Below are 19,441 nucleotides of genomic sequence, written 5' to 3'. Positions count from 1 at the left end.
ATTTATCTCTGCATTTTTTTTTTTTTTTTTTTGTGACAGGGTGAATATGAAACCAAAATTATCGTTAATAGCGGAAAAGTTTTTTTTCATAATTCACGATGAAAATATTCATTTATCTTTCACTTATTATACCGAATATGTAATTAGTAAGTAAGACAACGATAATAATTGACAATCTAATCGCACAAATTGACATTGCGGTGCATCGTTAATGGGAGTAAGAAACAAAAAGTCAATTAATTATTTGTCCTCATTGTTATGTAATAAAATAAAAGAAACGCCGGCTCATACGTGTGAAAGCGCAGGACGAGTCGGATCTCTGCGGATTCGTCCGAGAGGCACGAGTGGCATAAATTTGGCCTTACACGCCAAGGGAGGATCCGACAGTCGGCCCCTTAAGCCTCCGGTGGTGTTAAATTAAATAATATATTACACGCGCCTCGCAAACCCTTTCCGCTCTCACATTTCCCAGCGATTTTCTACGGATTAGGCATAGAGGAGGACGCTCGGCGTCCCTCCCTCACCCCTTTTGACAACCCTTCTGATACCGGGGATTTTTGCCGAAACTAAAACAAACACGGCCGCCTTCAAGGCGCTTCTTCGAGCGGATCAACGACGACGAAATTAAAAAAACGAATATCTATCGGAAAACGATCCGACGTAGTCGGGGAAAAAAAGAACGAAATTTTTGAATTTTTAAAAGAAATTCACTCTCTCATTTCACCAATATTTTTAGTTTAGAGCGAAGCTTAATTTTCTTTTCAAACACACCGTTTTCACCCCTAGTTAAATTTTTTTATTTATCGTACCACCTGCGAATATTCCAGAAGCGTGAATTTCCGGCGCAATGATTTCGCGGTGAAAATTTTTCCGCCAAACGGTAAATATTATATTTACCGCATCGCGAATGATGGAACAGTGAAGAACTTTAGAGAGATTCTGTACATGCTAATTGGATTTTGTACACTTTCGTATTCGCGAATTCGGTGTTTCATTTTATTTCGAAATTCCCGGAGGCGTGCGGTGCGTTGCGTTGGATATTTAATTCAAGAATCGTGAGTTAGCGCTTCCATCCAACCATATATCCACAATTATTCCTCAATAATTTATCAGGATTATTTCACCACGCCGTTAAATCTAATTAAAGCTAACTCGCATGTACATGTATAATTCGGATGCGAAACGAACGGACGAATTAATTAATTCCTATCTCATCGGGAATTTTTTTACCCTCTGAAGATTTGTAAATTTATTGTGGCGGACGAGAAATATTCAATTTCCGGTTAATCTAGCGTTGCGGAATACCTGTATTCATAATTCTTAAAATCGCTCCAACATATCAGCAAAAATTTAGTTTCCTAAAATTGGCGGCGATTCTAAATCAAACGAATCAAGTTGAGACTAGGTGAGTAATAATTGTTCAACTATATCCACCCTTTCAGGGGCATAATTCTTATTTGCATGGAATGTAAACGTCATTGACGAGCCATAAGTTTTTGAGATTACGATTCTGCAGTCAGAATTGAAAAATCCGAAATTTCAAATCCAATATCCGGTGGTCGGTTTTGACTAAATTCGATTTTTTTTCGTTCGATTTGCACAAAATCGAATATAAGGGGGTCTTCCGAGGTCTCGGATTTTTTTTCCACCAGTTGAGATTAAAAAATCAAATTTCACAAAGAACGAGGTAAAATTTTTTTTAACGCAGACTTTTATAATTTTTAACCTACCGTCCATCACGTCAGATTTACCATTTTGAATTTTAAAATTTTCACACTCGATTCGTAATCAACCGTAATTCATTTTTTGCACACTGATTGTTGACCAACAAATTACTGTGAACTAGTATTAGTGGTATAAAAATTGAAAATAATCCGGTATTCAATACATTTAACACCGCTTCTGAAAGGCTTAAGAATTTCCAACTATTCGTTGGCAAAACTTTTCCTCAATGTACCGGAAGCGTCGGAGGAATTCGTCCGTCCGTAAAAGGGTGCATCACCCCGCCTGTAAGATCGTCGAGGAAGCGTTACTGCGCTACGTGTAAATTAATTTCTCTTCACCGCCAGAGGTTTTTGACCGTGATTAACGCACCTTAAGTCAAAATTTGCATCTGACTGGGTAAAAGTTTTCCAAAATTACCGCTCGTCGGTTTGTTCGTTCGAGCTCGCTGCTCGTTTTCAACACAGGATATCCTCCGTCCAGCTTTCTGGGGATGACTTGAAGTATGCCAACTATACCTTCATCCGCTTTTCCGGCAGTTCAGACAAATCTACACAAGTTTCAGATTCCTTTCTTAAGATTTCGAGACAGCCGCGCTTACACTGTGCGTACGCATAATACGAACCAACTTTCAAGATCTTGGCTTGTTTTCGACTCGAATTTCACACACGGAATATTTGTATTCTATGAAATAGATTTCTGTGCTCTTGACGTTGCAGAGAAGAAAAATTTAGTCACATTTATTCGAACATCGATTCAATGATCTCTAGAAATATTGTCATTCGCTTTGACAGTGTTAGTGAAATGTTTGATTTTTTCAGGTAAGAATAACGTTTCCATTCTATGTACGATAAAATATTAAAACTATTTAAAATTGTGACAAACTTAGAGACACGATTTATTTTCCAAACTTCGATCGCGGTACGTTGAAATATATTTTTAACAATAAGCAATTTGTTGGCTTTCATTGAATAATTTTCGTCATGCGTGAATTTCGCGATTGCGAATTGTCGACGATATTGCAGAGAGACACGTCGACATGTTGAATGAAAATTTGAAATTTCGCGAGATTCAATTTAAGAGTGATAAAAGTTTGCGGTTCTCCGTGTATTCCCCTTATTCTTACAATCCGAGGGTTTATCCGTCTTGCTGCGGCATATATTTCCATCACCGACATATAATTCCGTTTCCTCGCTATTTTTCACCCCTCCATGTACAATCCATATTTTTTTCTTTTTTTTTTCCCTATCCAATAAGTCTTCGCGTCGCGTGAATAATTCGGAACCTGCACGATGTACCCGATTTTGGATCGCAGCCCGAAAATCAGGAAGATAGGCAGAGTCTACGATACCAATTTTCTCATCTCGTGTCGTGACACTGTCGAAAATCAACCGTTGAAACGCACGCAAAGCCAGTTTTCCTCGGCTGATTGGCCGGTACTTGTAAAGAGCATTAATTCGCCCTTTGGATGGGCTTAATTCCAGTCAATTGAGGGCTCGCCGAACGCTCGATTGATCGGAACGTTCATTGTTGCGGCTGCAGAGCCGGGCCTGCCTGGGAGCCCGGGTTAAAACCTAGATTCGCGGATGATCGACCTCCGTCAATCGACTCGACCGATCCAATTCCCATCGCAATCGAAATTAACCATCGAAACGCTATTCGCTCCCCAGCTGAAAACTCGCGAGCCTTCACTCGGCGCGTCGACGCTTTGATTTTCGTCACGGGTCATTTTTTTCCCAACTGAGTGCGGAAAATTTGACTTTTCGCACCCGGATGATTGCGCAAAATGTCACATTGCCGCACTAGGGCGACAAATTGAATCGAAACATTTTTTCTTGCAGTGTGACGAGATATTTTGGATATTTTCACGCGCTAAGTTAGGAAAAATAACATCTGCAACACGTGCGAAAATCACTTGCTTGCGCAATCTCCCCTCTCTTTACTTCCCTCTTTACCGTGTTCTTTTTTCGTTTCAACTTTACGGTAGATCAAAAATTCGCGAAAGACATGAATTTTTTTCTTCACTCGAAACAATAATTCGCTCTGTGGGAATTATTGGAATTAAACAACCACGGAAAGGAAAATGAGAGTAAAAAAAAAAAATTAATAATAATAAAAATAACGAAACGAAACGGAAAAATTTCACCTATTGCTTGGGGGTGAAAAAAGACGTTTCTTCGTTTCGTCAATTTTTCATTTCATCCCTCGCGGTTCAATCATAGCGATTGACGGGGGTTGTCGATGGATGTGGCCAAATTTCTTGACGTACCGCGTCACCGCGTCGATTTCCATGTATTTGATTTCGCCTTTACGACACATCCGCGTCTCTCTACGGAGGCAAATATATCTGAGAACTCCCGGTTTTTCCCCGACTCTTCTCACCCCCGTGAGGTACGGGGAAAAATCTGTAAATCCGGATGGAATGAAGAAATGAAGGAAGGAAGGAAGGAAGATATTTCCTAGCTTTATAATATTTTCTCATCCGCAGTTCTGTACACGCAGCTTCCAGCTGCGAATCTCACTTCAACCCCCGTCGCTGTTTTTTCGTTTTTTTTTATCTTTTTTTCTTCTTTTTTTTTTACCACTTCTTTTTTTTCTGCAGCTCAATCCCTCCCCGTCGAGAAAAGACAGCGTGTTGAAAATCCATCTCGTTTTTCCTAATTCCAAATTCTTGTACTCTCGTAACGCTGTGGTTCTTCGCGAATTCCCTGAAATAAAATAAAAAGAACGGAGAAAAAAACTCAGCCAGTCCTTAAAATCAAAGGTTCTTTCTTTCGTCGGCATACAATAATTTCACATCCTTCAAAAAAACATTTCCAACATTTTTCCTCTTATACAAAATATTGATCAGCGTTTAAGAGGACGTTACATTACTGTAGAAAATTTTGGGCTTAAATAAACGATTGTCGTTCTACTCGTCACAAAATACTGCGAGTTTGAATGAGATAAAATAAATAGGAGAAGAAACAAAATCTAAGCGAAGAAGAACAATTTAAGATCAAACGGTAATTCAATTTGAGCGTGTATTTTATGTATATGTCTGTGACGGTTGATTCCGGGCAGCATGTATACAATATACATACACACATACATACATACATATATATGTATACATATATATATATTTATATATATATATTCGACTATGTAACTTTGGAGAATCGTTCCACCGAGTCTGTTTGACAGATTCAATTACCATCGCCGCTGTTACGGACAGATTGTATAAATCGTCAAATAAGGAATCGGAAGGCACACGCCCCGTGGGTAATCACGATTACGTCATACAATGTTCGATTATATTTTCCAGGTAATTCGGAACAGCGAACAAATAGAATCGGAAACCTGGCCTGGATTTGAAATAATAACGAAAAATGAAATACTCACTATTTTTGATTTTGTTGTATAGTTTTCTGTAATTTTCCCATCGCTGAAACAGTACCTTAAATTTTTTCAGATCTTTTATTAAACTGCTCAATTATTTATAAGTATTTAAAGTGATTTTGAAGTGGACCTTCATGATTCTCCAACAGTTGTCAAAAACTGAATTTTCTTTTCCAAATATCTCAAGACCGGGCTCATAATGACTGAATTTTTTGTATTTGTTTCAGGACTCTGAGTTTTTTTTTTTTTTTTCTTTTGATCAACTAAAATAAAATCTCAAAACTTCTATCATTTACTTGAAACATTTATAAATCGGTTGTTGATGAAACAAAAAAGTTTAACGTGCCAAAATAATAAACAAAAATCGCTTCGTAATGAAACCGGTCTAGAAATGTTCTAACAATAAGTGAAAGATAGGTGTTTTGAAAATATTTCGAAAGTTTTCAGACCGTTCGAACAATATTTAGTTGAGCAAAAAAATTAAGGCTGCTGAAAGTAAATGGAAAAAAATTGGAATAGAAAAGACAGTTTCTGAGTATTTTTTGAGAAACTTTAAAAGGGTCCTTTTCAACATCACTATCAATATTTATAAGTAATTAAACGGTCGAATAAAAAATCTGAAAAAATTCAGGGTTGTGTTTCAGAGTTTGGACAATAACAGAAGTTTTTTTTCAAACAAAATAAGGAATGATGAGGGTCAGACGTTGGTCAGGTTCGCATGGAATTCCCCATATATACCCTCGAAAATTTGCCCGAGTTTCCATTAATAAGTGGGAAAATTTTCAAAAGCTCAATTTCGATATTTTCGTTTTTGCGTCTCGTTTTTCTTCACGAAATAACGAGTCTTGACTCCGTTTAAATTAAAAAAAAAAAAAGAAAAAGGACCTACCACGCTCCAGAAACGCCGTGTAAATCTGAAACTGAAATAATTTCTCATACAATGAAGCTGCGGTGGCCTCGTTTTGTTCAACAGGTTAACCGGAGGGTCAAGCTCGCAGTTAAAAGCCCGCAACGCAGCGTAAAAGCTCTCATAATTTAATAAGAGTATTTTTTTTTTCTTTCTTTCTTTCTTTCTTTCAAGTCTCAGAAATTGATTCTGCTTCCTGAGAACGGGAGAAATCGTTTTCACGAAATTTTTAAAATATTCTAGTAGCTGAAAAATTCACTTTTTTCACTCGAGAGTATTCAATTTGGACAAAATGTCAAGATTGAAAAAGAGAATTGAAATAATTTTTTGCGATTTGGAGATTGGTATTGATGAAATTGGTGATTTTATTTATCAAGCTTTGACTTCGCTTACACTGAAAATTATGATTTTCACTCTTATTCACGTACCTCTATGGACTTTTCGCACTTTACCAACGATAATCTCATTTCGGTTTCGATCCCTGGCGTGAATAGAATCTCGAACGATCCGCAACATGCGGTGTATGTCGGTGTTATTATTTCATTAAGTCGTTCAGGAACGGGGGAAAATCGAGCCGTCAAAACCGCGTCATACTTCCTAATGAAACTCGGGCCGTAATCGCCCGAACGGACTCCATTACTGTAACGTTTACTAGTATCGAAAATTATCATTATACGAGAACGCTGATACTTGCCTGCACTCGGTAAACTATAGTCTACGCAACCCTTTCAGCGTTATTATACAATCTCCATGCATGAACGTGTATCAGGGTGTTTGAGAAAAAAATAACTCGCAATTTCCCACCGTGGCATCACCAAGAAAAATTGTTTGGGTAAGAAGAAAGATTTTGTAAAAAAAAAAAAAAAATTACGCTTCGCATTTTTATTCATTCTGCATGATTTTTCTTTTCCTTTTTTAATCCTTTTTTTAATCCTTTTTTTTTTTTTTTACTGTACCGTCTTCTCGCAACGAATTTCACCGATTATCCGCAAAGAACAGAGGTGGAAAAGTTTTAAACGAACATCGAACCAAGCTTTGAAAATATTTTCAACCATAGCTTGTAATAATTGAGCTTAATTTTTCGTTCCTCAGTTTCTCACTTTATTTATACTCGTATTCGTTTACGGAAAGGAAATTGTTCACTCTATAATTTCTTTGCTGTTCCGAAGCTTTCATTTTCTGGGTTGGTTTATAAATTTCGATCTCTTATTACAGATGAGAAAAATTGAATAGAAATTATTCTTTCGTAAGATCAATAAAATTTCGATAAATGTTTCGACTAACAGTTTGAAAGGAAGAAATCAGTTTTTCTTTTTTCTTTTTCTTTTCTTTTTTTTAATATTATTATTATTAATTGTCAACGGTGAAACGGAATGTTAATTTTCACGCGAATATCAAAGTTTAATGTGTCTGTATGAAATTAAAGTTCGTTTTAGACACACAGAATGGCCATAAAGAGCTGAAGGGAGAGAGAAAGAGAGAGAGAGAGAGAGAGAGAGAGAGAGAGAAAGCGGCGCGTCTTCAGCTCGTTAAATTTCAACATTTGTCGGAGCAAACATTTGCACTGTGCAGACACTTCGCGAGGCCGCAAAAGCTTTCGCGGTAGATGAGCAATGGCGCCTTACACACGTGCCACTTTAATTACATACCCACCCACAGTCTATTAAACCACCCTGCAGCTTGCAAGCTCGTCTCATTCATCCGGTGCCGAGGGTTGAAAAAATTTTCCCATCAAAGTCTCTGTACAAACTACTGACGGACAAGAATTTGTTTCATTTTTTTTTTTTTTTTCCTCGTATCGATAAGACGTTAACAAATCAAGAGAAGATGAAACGAACGATTTTTTTTAAGTAAGAAATAAGAAGAAAAAAAAAAAGAAAAATTACAATCCTCTCCAAATTTTGTTCGCGTAACTTTATTCTGTAAATTTTCACATCTCTGATCAATCTTCTTCGTTTCTCAACATTTGTTTGTTTTTTTCTTCCTTTTTTTTCAGCCGGTGCGAGAGATTCGGGAGGCAGACGTTATCCCGTAATTGTCTTCGTTCACGGCGAGAGCTACGAATGGAGCAGCGGAAATCCCTATGACGGTAGCGTTTTGGCAAGCTATGGAGGTGTCGTCGTCGTGACGATAAACTACAGACTCGGAATTCTGGGTAAGCCTGACTGAATCACACAGCTAATTTTTCCACATTCGTTATCACCGAACGGTCAAAAACGCGAGCGGAAAATTGAAAGGAGAAGAAAGAAGACTGAGAAAAAAAAAACAAAAAAAAAAAAAAAATTGGCAAACGAGTACGAACAAAAGAAAAATAAGCCTGTTTTGTTTCATACTTGAAATCGATAAATTTTGATAAATCCAAATTTTTTTTAACACGTGTAATAAATCGCGCCCGAGAGCCGTTTGTGTTGACTGGGAAAATTCCGAAACCCATGATACGTATATACGTTGCTCTCGGTGTCCCGGTAAAATTGAAAAACGAGCCGAGCTTTTCTTTGGCATTGAAAAGCTGCGTAAAGAGGGCTCGTGAAGAGAAAAAGGCTCAAGCGCCATCGATCTGTGTCATTTCTCTTTCCTTTAGAAGGAGTATTAAAAACGGCAAGACTGCGAGTGCAAGGAGAGAGAGAGAGAAAGAAAAAAAAAACGGAAAGAAATAAATAACTTAAACCTGGGCCATTGAAAGTTATTTCAGCGTTTGCCGGATTTGGCTGTAAATTTAGAAAAGCCGAGGATTTTCCCTCCGCCAAAGCTATAAGAAGATTATTATTATATATTACATGCACGGATTTTCTTTCCTTCTCTTTTTTCACTTCGTACTTCGGTCTGTTTTTTTTTTTTTTTTTTTAGTTTGCTATCATCGTCTCATCTTCTTTACTTTTTCCACAAGTTACGCGGCCGTGTAACTCAATTTTTTATCCTCGAGTTTTTCTCTCGCCGCCCTGCTTCTTTAAAACAAAAAAAAGTTTGTTTCTATTCGGTAATTGAATTTTTATATTCCGCAAGATATTCTGACGCGCAAAAAACAAAAAAGAAAAAAGACGGTAACATCGAAATCTTGGTCGACAATTTTTGCATTAACAGTACAGTTTTTTATACATGCGTTTTTTTTTTTTTTCATCGACGATTTTTTCCAAGGATTAGACAAGTTTCGAATGGTAAATTCAGTTTCGAAATTCTACTCGTAAAGCGAGTGAAGAATGCGAGTAAGGAGAGATCGAATATCGTAAACTATGAGAGGAGCAGAAGATGTAAAAGGATTGAAAGTTTCTCCCCAACGGCGGAAACGGCGGCGGTTGCCAAGCAACAAGACGTCGCAAATCTAATAGGAAACTCATTACAAGAAAACCTTCCGTTTTCGGGATAGAAAATTCATAGCCCGCCCCCCGGATTTGAAAAATAAGTTAATCGGCTCTCAACGACATTCATACACGTCATGTATATAAATATAAAGCTGAACTAGAACCGGAAATAAAAGTGGATGAAATGAAAAAGAAAAAAGAATTACGTTTATTTACACTTTTGCAACAGCTCTTTGTCGAAATTCGTATTCAACTAATTATTACTGTGACGACGCTACGAAGAAGAAAGTAATGCAAAAATTTTAAACAATATTCCAAAATTTACGGAATAAAAAATCGAAATCCAAATACTCGACGTTTATTTTGTCGCGCGGAAAATTTTTGGCACATCTGCACCTCATACTTTATTTTCTACTCCGCTTCCTTGTGCAAGTTTCTTTCTCGTATATATCGAATCCATTTATCCATTTTAAAGGAGGCTAAAAGCAGGTGAGCTGAATAAGGTGAAATCGTAAAGAGCACAGGCGAACCGTGTTGTAAAAGCTAAGGTACACATTTTTCTTGAAACGAATCAAACAAGTATTTTCCATTTTCCTTTCCAATGCTGTTTGTTAAAATTCAAGCTCACAAATTTTGTATATTCGAACTGTATTATTTATTCTTCGTTTGCTTTATAACAATTTCTCATTTTACTCCGTTGAAAATGATTTTGATACAGTCAATTCGAGGAATTCTATTCAATTAGACAAACGTGTTTGTGATGAATTTTTAATGACTTTATTTTTTTCCTGCTCGTAATTGACGTGCTAAGTCTCGAAAGAAATAGTTGAATGAAATCGATATCGCCACGGATTTTCAATTTCGATTTTTTTCTAACGCATTTGCGTAGTTTTGCTTTGCTCGTTCTTAAAACTACAGAATTATTAACCGGCGTTGCAATCATATTCGACAAAAATCGTGAAAGGCCGAAACATCGATACTTCGGTAGCTAAGTAACACTTCTCGAAAGATGAAAAAATTAATTCTACCCAATACAGAATTTCCAAAAGTTTTCCTCTCTTCCAAAAAAAAAAAAAAAAAAAGTGACAATGCGGTATCGAGGTGGGGAATATTCGGAGAAGAGGATTGGAGAAAGCGACTGGAGGAGATGGAAGGATGGGGGAGGAATTCAATCCAGAGAGAAATAATTTAAAACGAAAATAAGACTGGAGTGCAAGTGTAATTCGCAAACGCCTCGAGGTTTGCGACTCGATTCCCTAAGGGTAGTCCTCCGATTCCCCGAGTTAAGCGTATTTCCACCTTGCTTCAATTTCTCTCCGAGTTGGTACGCCGCATATTGTTGCAAACCTAATACTTGTTTCTCTTCTCTTTGTACTCATTTCTTTTTTTTTTTTTTTTTTTCTCACATATTTATTTGCCTCTCTTCATCTTTACTGTGCAACAATTTGCTCACGACATTTCCTGTTGTATAATGGCAAAGTTTCAATCTCAAGGAATTGTTATGCTTCGGCAAAAAAGCCTCCAGTTTTTTTAACTTGCAAAGAAAAAAAAACAAAAAAAAAACACGAATCTCCGATCGATCCAACTTGTGTCGCATTTATCGATACACGCATGAGATGAGCGGTGATTTTTTTCACCTTTTATCACCTTCGGTGTGAGAAAAGTATTGGTTTTGGTAAAAAAAAAATAAAATCACCATCAGTTTTAGATTTTTCACTTAGCAGTCTTCGAGATCACCGCCCGAAAATCAGACTATCATCCCTTTTCACGGGATTTTCATGAAAAGCATCGCGTGAAAACTGTTTCTTTTTTTTTTTTTGGCAGCTAGTTGTCTGTTCAAACAAACCCGTGGCAAATTTCTGCAGTTCCTCGATTTTCCCCTCTCTCAGAGGAAAAGTTGCCAGGTTTCAGAAGTGTTGTGCCACTCAAGTAACACTCCGTTAAGTGCGGTGTGATTAGCCGATCCTGCAGCGGAGGTTGAAAGCTGCGAAGCTTTTGAATTAGTAAACACGTTCCAAGCAAAGCGTGGGATGAGTTTCACTTTCGGGCCAAATATCGCGTTGAAAGTAGGGAGAGAAGAAACTTGAACTGTGTGTGCATATTTTATCGACTAAAAAATAAAAAGGAATGGGAAGGAGAGAAAAAAAAAGAAAAGAAAAAAAAAATTACCCTGCCTCGAATACAAAGTGACGAGCAAAATTGCGGCAAATTATGACTGATAACGATTGAGAAAAATCACCCGATCAGGAGGCCTGAGAGGGTGAAAGGGGCGAGCGAAGGGGGAAATAAATATCCGAGATCCCGGCTAAGCCCCGGCGCCATTTCCCTCGACGGAATCCGGAATACCAACGCTGTCGTCAATATTAAAAACGATACATCACCGTTTCCCCATACGCAAAACACCATAGCCGTGTACCGTGGGGTAGGGATGAAAAAATAAAGATTTCGTTGACGATTAAATTTACGCGATACTTACCGAGGGTGGGCAAGACAATTCTGTCACCGTTTCACAGATTTGATTCCAATTTTTCTGCGCGTTCTTTGTTTCACGCATCGTGGTATTTTTCCTTTTCATTTATCGTCTGTCTCTCGATATTTTATCGCAATCAATTAAACCGTAAAAATCTAATATATGCTGTGCACGGTAGCGAAGGAAAATGAAGCAAACCTTTTACTCGTCAGTAAACCACATCACGGACAGCTTCTAAATTGAATTTGTGTTATTTGTACTGATATCGAAACAACCGCGGAAAGAAATTAACCTACCGTGTAATTTGAAGAGGAAGTTCTGTTCCACCTTGTGGCTGGTATATCAGTTATTGTTTTTCTATAACTACACGTTTGAAGAGCTTGTCTGAAAAGGAAACGATTCTTCTTTTATTAATTATTCCACCGAACGTAGTCGCGCGTTGCGTTATTATCAATTTATTATACTTGCAAGCTCTACGATCAGATTTCTTGAAGCATACACAAGTTTAAGATAATCAAATTATGAACAAAATCCATTTATGCGTTTGTTTGATTTTATTCCGCGATGGTTCATTTTACTCAGAAGACTATTGTGAATAGGTATAATCTAATGATGTTGAAAAAAAAACAGAAAAAAAAATACAACACAACTTGATAGCGTTTCTAATCGTTAATCTTCTTCTCAACTTATGGAGAATTTAATTCTAAGTCAACGAACGTCTGACCCTCACCGTTTTTCATTTCGTTAAAAAAATATTCTGCAATTTTTCCAACTCTGAAATAGCGTCCTGAATTTCTTCCAGATTTTTTAGTCAACTGGTTAATTATTCATAAATATGGGAGAGATTTTGAGAAGGACCTTTTTTGAAACTCTCTAAAAATTGTCGAAAAATCGCATTTTCTCGTCCAAACATTTCGAGACCGGGCCCATAATCGGCCAATTTTTTCTTATATTTTTTTAGCACTTTTTTTACATTTATTTGATCGACTATAACATTGTTTAAACGGTCTGAAAATTCCCAAAAAATTAGCAAAACTTTTATTCTTCACTTAGAACATTTCTATACCGGTTTCACTATGAAGTTTATAAAAAAAAGTTGAACTCACGGTAACTTACCAAGAAATAGACAAAAATCGTTCTACAATGGAATCCGTCTATAAACGTGCTTATTGTAAGTGAAAAATGGAAGTTTGGATCATTCTTCGGGCAGTTTCAAATCTTTTAAACAATAATTTAGCTAACCGAAACAGTTGAAAGAGCTGAAAAAAAATGTAAAAAAAAAAAATTAACGAAATGTTTGTACTAGAAAATAAAGTTTTTGAAATTTTTTTAAGAATTGTAAAGTAGTTCCTCGGCAAAATCACTCTCAAGATTTATAAGTAATTTAGGAGTGGAATGAAGGTCAGAAAAAATTCACGGCTACTGTTTCGAAATGGGGGCTGTTGGAGAAATTTCTTTAAACAAAATGACAAACGGTGCGGATCAGAGGTTAGTCGGGTTCGCATGGAATTCCCCTTGAATACATCTACATTATCCTGGAAGAAAAAAAAACGTAACCGAATTGAAAAAAAAAATTTCATCTATCTCAAAAACTGACAGGTAGAAGAAAAACTATGTGACTCCACTGTTCGAATTGTCTTTTTAATCCGGATTCTTCGATGCTTGTCGTCTGTTTCAGGTTTCCTAAACGCTAATACAGACGCGCATCTCAGATCACCGGCGAATTACGGACTGATGGATCAGATAGCTGCGCTGCACTGGGTGCAGGAGAATATCGGTTACTTTGGCGGCGATCCGGGAAACGTGACGTTGGTCGGCCACGGAACCGGAGCAGCCTGTGTCAACTTTTTGATGACGAGTCACGCGGTCCCAGATGGTAAGCCTAGAGCCTCGAGAGCGGGATGACGCCTGTATTTCCCCTTCCCAATTTCACCCCCGTTCATCCCCTCGTCGCACGTATAATACAGTCGACTCGTTCCCTCGGGACGTAAGGGAATATCGTGACGACGTCACGCGAGTGTTGGTAGAGAGCGAGATTTACAATCCCGAGGTAATCGAAAATTGTTCCGCATCCAAGCGAAAGCCGCCGTCAAAATCTCACCAATCGTAGAAATCGAAGAGTCGCGGTTCTTTTTCTTTCTTTCTCTCTTTTTTTATAGATATGTAAATTTTCAAGAAAAAATGCACCGGTCCCACTCTTTCAAACTTCTTCCACTTTCAAACGAATCAGACCCGAAGTCTTATAAAAATTCTATTTCGAGTCGTTCCAAGTCCGGAAAAGTTGCGAGAATTCACAACGAGTCAATTTGGACGAATTACACGAAGTAATGAAAGTGAGGATGTATCGCAGTTTTTTCTACGTACAGATCCCGATACCGACATCTTACCGACATTTTAGCCGCTTCACAGCTCCGACAAAAACCCGGGTTCAATTCCGAGCTGTCTGGTGGCTAAAATGTCGGTAAATGTCGATATCGGGATTTGTACACAGAAACGGCCATATATCACTATCGATGGATGAACGGACTTTAAACAATCCAGAACTATATGAAATCAATCTTGAAAATCATTTCAAGTCTTCGAAATTCACAAAAGAACATTTGATACGTTTGGATTATGAATTGTTGAAGTCAGACTGTATATGGTTTGATGCAAGAATGGACAGCGGGCAATAAGTAAAAACTGAAATGAGAAGACAGGAGATCTTCGGTTGTACTTGGAACTCTTATCTCATTCCCGCATTCATTGGCCACGTGCGGGGTAGATTGTACAAATGTCTGACGTTCCTGGCATCGCTTTTTCTGAGCGTCATTTTTCGAGAAATGTGTGGGTGTTTTTTTCCTTCTGTTTCTTTTTCTTTTCGCGGTCCAGCTTATTCTCATTCCTTTTTTTTTCTCATTCGAGGACTATGCCGTTACGCCAATACCGTTTAGCGGGGGGACTTTTGTTCGTTTCTCTTCCCGCCGCTCAATCTCTCTCTCTCTTTTTCTCTATCCTCCGGAAATGACTCAACCTTTATAGGACTACGTCGAGCTGCTTCGCCAAGAAATATGCCTCGGCTATTATTGTCGAACGTCTCTCGCTTGTTGGCTTCTTTCTTATCATTCTCCATCCCGACCCTCTGCGACCATCGCGTCTTCACCCCCTCCTCTTCGATTTATATCCCCCTATCTTTATCGCCTTTTCTGTCTATCTCGATATCTCTCTCTTTCTCGAGAAAGAGAGAGAGAGAGAGAGTGAAAGATTGAGAGATGGAGAGAAAGATTCAAACCGAACGAAACGTGCCAAAACGTTCGAGTTTGGTTAGCGTCGAGTCTTTCGATTCGACGCAAACTCGCACAAAGCAGTGTTAACGCTGCCTTAAAGTAACACGTCAAGTGGTCCAAGACCACCGTGATATGGTCGGAGTCTTTGAAAGCAATCGGGATGAATTAGAAATCAGTAAAAGGCAGTCCGCAGAACTGTGAATCTCTCTGGCAATGAATAATAAAGCAAGGACACGTTTTACTGAGTACATTCAATAACCATCAGCCGACCCAACTGCATCGACGTACCGTTGATCACATACCCACGGCATGCATATTAATCGGTGTAACGCGTTTCAATGGTTAATAAGCTGACCAGGCCACAACAGCAACTGCGATAGGATGACGCAGATCATGGTCCCTCCGCCACTTGTGACAATGTAATCAAAGAGGGTAAGACGCGTTTGTTGGTAGTGGACGATGCTGAAACAGCGCGGTGTGTATCATCATCGAAGTTGGGTTGCGAAGGGTGGTTAGGCCTGAGCGCTATTATGAGTGAGAATCCGGGGGAGAGTCGGATGAGGAGGCACGAATTGAGGGATACACGTTGTCAATACGTGGCTCAGGGTGGTTCAACCGGCCATAACTCAGGCTGGAGGGCGGATAATGGCTCATTGTTATCCGAGGTTACTCACTCCGGCTGGTCTAATGCTCGGCAACACTAACGGCCACTGCAGGATGGCTTGTGTTTACCGTCGCGTTTGACAAAGGGTACGGCTGGACAACCGGGCAGCCTCGTGGCCGTGACCAAGACGCTTTACAACCTATGGTTAAGTCGCCGGGACGACGACGACGACGACGACGACGACTACGTGCCGGTAAAAAAGATCCTTTAATCAGCCCCGAGGTAGAGAGGGATTATTTAAACCCCCTAACGCGTAACGCGCTCTCCATCAAATGGCTAACCAAACACAATCAGTACACCGGCTCGATCCAGCCTCTCGAACACAATTTTACCCCTTCGGGACCACCCGGACCGCTCGAATACCGACGAGGTATAAACCGAAAACCCCAAAATTTCTCCGCCCTCGGTGCAATCGAGTTCGAAATGAACAGAGTTGACGGTTCGAAAATGTCCGGACTGGCGAAAAATTGGCAAACAGTCGATTCTAGCGAATTATTATTTTTTTTGTTTTTTGGTTTGGCTGAAACGATTACAAAAATGAAAAACATCGTTGCCGCGATTCAGGATCGCGGTTATGTTGCTAATGATTTTATCTTTCGTTTCCAGGACTGCTTTTTCATCGTGGCATCCTGATGTCCGGCAGCGCGTTATCTCCTTGGGCCCTCATAAGAGGGGCTGCTGGATACGCGATGCAAGTCGCCAGGCATCTCAACTGCTCTGCGGTAAGTTGACCCCATCGATTTATTATCATCCGCATATGTAGCACTAGGTCGAGGTGCACCGACCTGTAAACGTCACGACATTAGAGAAGAAACCGAAGGAGGGGATTTTTTTTTCTTTTTTTTTTCATCATCCTTGTAACTCTTTTACTCGCACAATTTTTCATTCGATTCATTTTCACTTCAGAGACCAAATATTCAAAGATATTGACGTTGGCATGTCGATGTATATAAATAGTCAAATTATCGCAAAATTGGGTACATCGAAATAGATTTGTTCGCGCCTGTCATGATTTTAGACTGTTTGGCAAAGAAACCACACAAATTATCCAGAATTTTTTTCTTATTTTTCTTGTGTCTAGCTTGTGATTATTTTCTATGTTGGCTTCTTGACTCAGGTAACTGTAAAAAAAAAAAATACTTGCTATTAAAATGTATATCGAATTTTTTGAACCATCCCCAATTCACCCTGTTTTTTTTTTTTTTTTTTTAGTTTTTTATCATCAATCATTATTTCCTGGTTGCGATCGTTCAATTCTAAACGAATTACAAACAGCGAATTGCTGGAGAAATAGAGAAAAGAGCGGCTGCAGGTAGTTTCGAGATTCGACAGTAAAGCGAAACGTGCCGTAAAATCGTCAGTGCGTATAAATCGGTATTCCGTATAAATCGAACGATATTCTCCATTCGACTGACAATTGTTAAACAAGGCGAATGGGTGATCCGAACGCGTCCCTTTCTCTTATACGCACCGTACTACATCTGTAATCTCTCGTTTATTGTACAATAGCGTTATCAACACACGCGCACATGTGCCCCGTATAATTTCACCGCGTTCCTATCGCCGATTTCCAACTCCGATCGTTTGTAGGCACTCGGATTTGACTAATATTATATGTATTTTCACCCTAAATGTCAAGTCAACCGCACGTGTATTACAATATGCAATTCGCAGTTGTACGACGTTTTGCGAACGGTAGTTATATCAATAAATCCCCGACAGTCGGAATCGGACGTTATTTATTATATTTAATTTTTTTTTTTTTTTTTTTCTCTCTCGAATCATTCATTTTTTATTCTTTACCGTATCTACCCCTAATTCCTTTTCCATTCCCCCGTTTGTATTTTTATTTAAACGTCAAACCCACCCGGGGACACTGAAATAAAATATTCACTCAATCTCTCCACGTCGACGTTGTCGTCTAACGTTGTTGTTGTTGCTGTTGTTGTTATATCTGCAAAGAATTTCCCACGGGATTTTTTCCACCAAGCTTCTGCGGATGACGGCTCCAAGCGAGATTTAATTACGGAATAGAAATCATCCGGGTGTAAAGCGATTCTTTACTACAACCGACGACGAAATAATTTAACCCCCTTGTGTACACTTCGAGTAAATATTGATCTTCGCTCCCTACCTGTTTTTATCGGGTTGTTCGACTTTTCATTTTTCGTCACTTATTTCTCTTCCTTCTTCTCTCTTTTTCGCCTGTCCATGTTTATCATCCGCGTTTTTACGTTTTTATTCCCCGATCATACAATTTATTCGTCCCCTTTCGTCGCGATTCAATAAAACTGAAAAACCTTTTTCCCAGCGCTTCTTTATATTCGTATAATTGAACTGTTGTCGTTGTTGTTGTTGATTTTATTATTATCACTAGCATCAGTCACACTCCATTCGCTTATGAAAATTTGAGGAAGACTTATAGTAGGAACGAGACATGATTTTTTAAAACACCAAAATTCTTATGGGGTTTCGATGATTCTTACGGTGTATTTCTATGGGGGTCTTATGGGGTTTCGGAAATTGTTATGGGGTTTTGGAAATCCTTATGGGGTTTCAAGGAATTCCGTGCAGCGTGGAGTAAATCCCCCAAAAAAAAAGAAATTTTTCACAAAAATGAATATCCATAATACGGTGTTTCAGATCGCTGGCGATCCGCAGGCGTTGCTCAGGTGTTTGAGGGACGTCCCCCTCAACGCACTCTTATCAACCCCCGTCCAGGGCCTCGCCTTCGCCCCTGCCTTCGGCCCCTCCATCGATGGCGTCGTTATAGACCCCGGTGATCCCGACGACCAGGATTTTACCCTCCAAGTAGACACCATAAACACCCTTAACAATATCCTGCTCAGGAAGGACGTAGTCGCCAAATTGTCGAGGTAAGATTATATGTCACGTTTATATTTCTCTTTCCTTTCCTTTCGACACCATAAGAAGAGAATCAATTTTTATTGCAATTTCCGATTCGAAAATCACGACAGTTCTCATCAACTTTGGTGCACAGTGTCGGGTTGTTTTTTTTTTTTTTTTTACTTTTTTTACGTACTTTTATCATTCCTCGACACTGAGGAGACAAGTTCGCGGTGAAATATATTTCCTATAAATTTCAATGAAACAGAAGAGGCAAAAAGAGGTTCTGGTACAATCAGCGAAAAATTTCTCTTCCTCGTCGGTAAATGAAATGAATTTTTTTCCTCGCCTTTCGCAGAGAATCTGCAGCCGGTGAATAATAATTGAATCAAACAGCAGACACGACGTGCGAGTGCATTCCAACCGTGTCCACTTCAAAGCCGAGGGGAAATATCGGAGCACCCTTTTACGTTGCTAGCGATCGTTACCGCTCCGTTCATTAATTACCATTATTGTTACAACCGTATTTTTTTTTTTTTTTTTATTGTGCCCGCGATTGAATTTCACCTACCTGTCGCACTTCGGGGTTTCGAAATTGCAAAGAGAAAGACAACGACCGCGGCAAATTGGCCGTAATATGAACGATGTGTACGGAACATGCCGTTGTAAAATTGGCAATCAAATTGCAGAAGCTTTGATAATTTGAAGCTTCGCAATATCGCTGTATGTCCTGTGTAACCGGTGGTAGGTATCGAGTAAAAAAAAAAAAAAATAAATAAACAATCACCGTCCGATTCGAGTTGGAAAAATAACAACGAGACGCGTGGCAATTATTACCTGGCGTACGGAAATAATTGCAAGTTTGAATTGAGAAAAAAAAAAAAA

The 19,441-nt window shown here is 38.8% G+C and overlaps 1 protein-coding gene across 2 annotated transcripts in view; it reads left to right on the top strand.

The window, feature by feature from the left end:
- LOC124177838 (neuroligin-4, Y-linked) overlaps window positions 1-19,441 on the top strand; it is a 219,233-nt gene that overhangs the window by 173,529 nt on the left and 26,263 nt on the right. For both annotated transcript variants that reach the window (XM_046560703.1, XM_046560701.1), the window contains 4 exons: window positions 8,007-8,165; window positions 13,458-13,655; window positions 16,316-16,431; window positions 18,353-18,585. In XM_046560703.1, coding sequence (XP_046416659.1) covers window positions 8,007-8,165; window positions 13,458-13,655; window positions 16,316-16,431; window positions 18,353-18,585 — 706 coding nt within the window. The remainder of the gene's footprint in view (window positions 1-8,006; window positions 8,166-13,457; window positions 13,656-16,315; window positions 16,432-18,352; window positions 18,586-19,441) is intronic.

The sequence above is a fragment of the Neodiprion fabricii genome, chromosome 3 (genome assembly GCF_021155785.1).
Source record: "Neodiprion fabricii isolate iyNeoFabr1 chromosome 3, iyNeoFabr1.1, whole genome shotgun sequence".
In the NCBI taxonomy this organism is placed as follows: domain Eukaryota; kingdom Metazoa; phylum Arthropoda; class Insecta; order Hymenoptera; family Diprionidae; genus Neodiprion; species Neodiprion fabricii.
The sequence above is the reverse complement of the archived record's forward strand: the minus strand, read 5'-3'. Positions and strand labels throughout refer to the sequence as shown.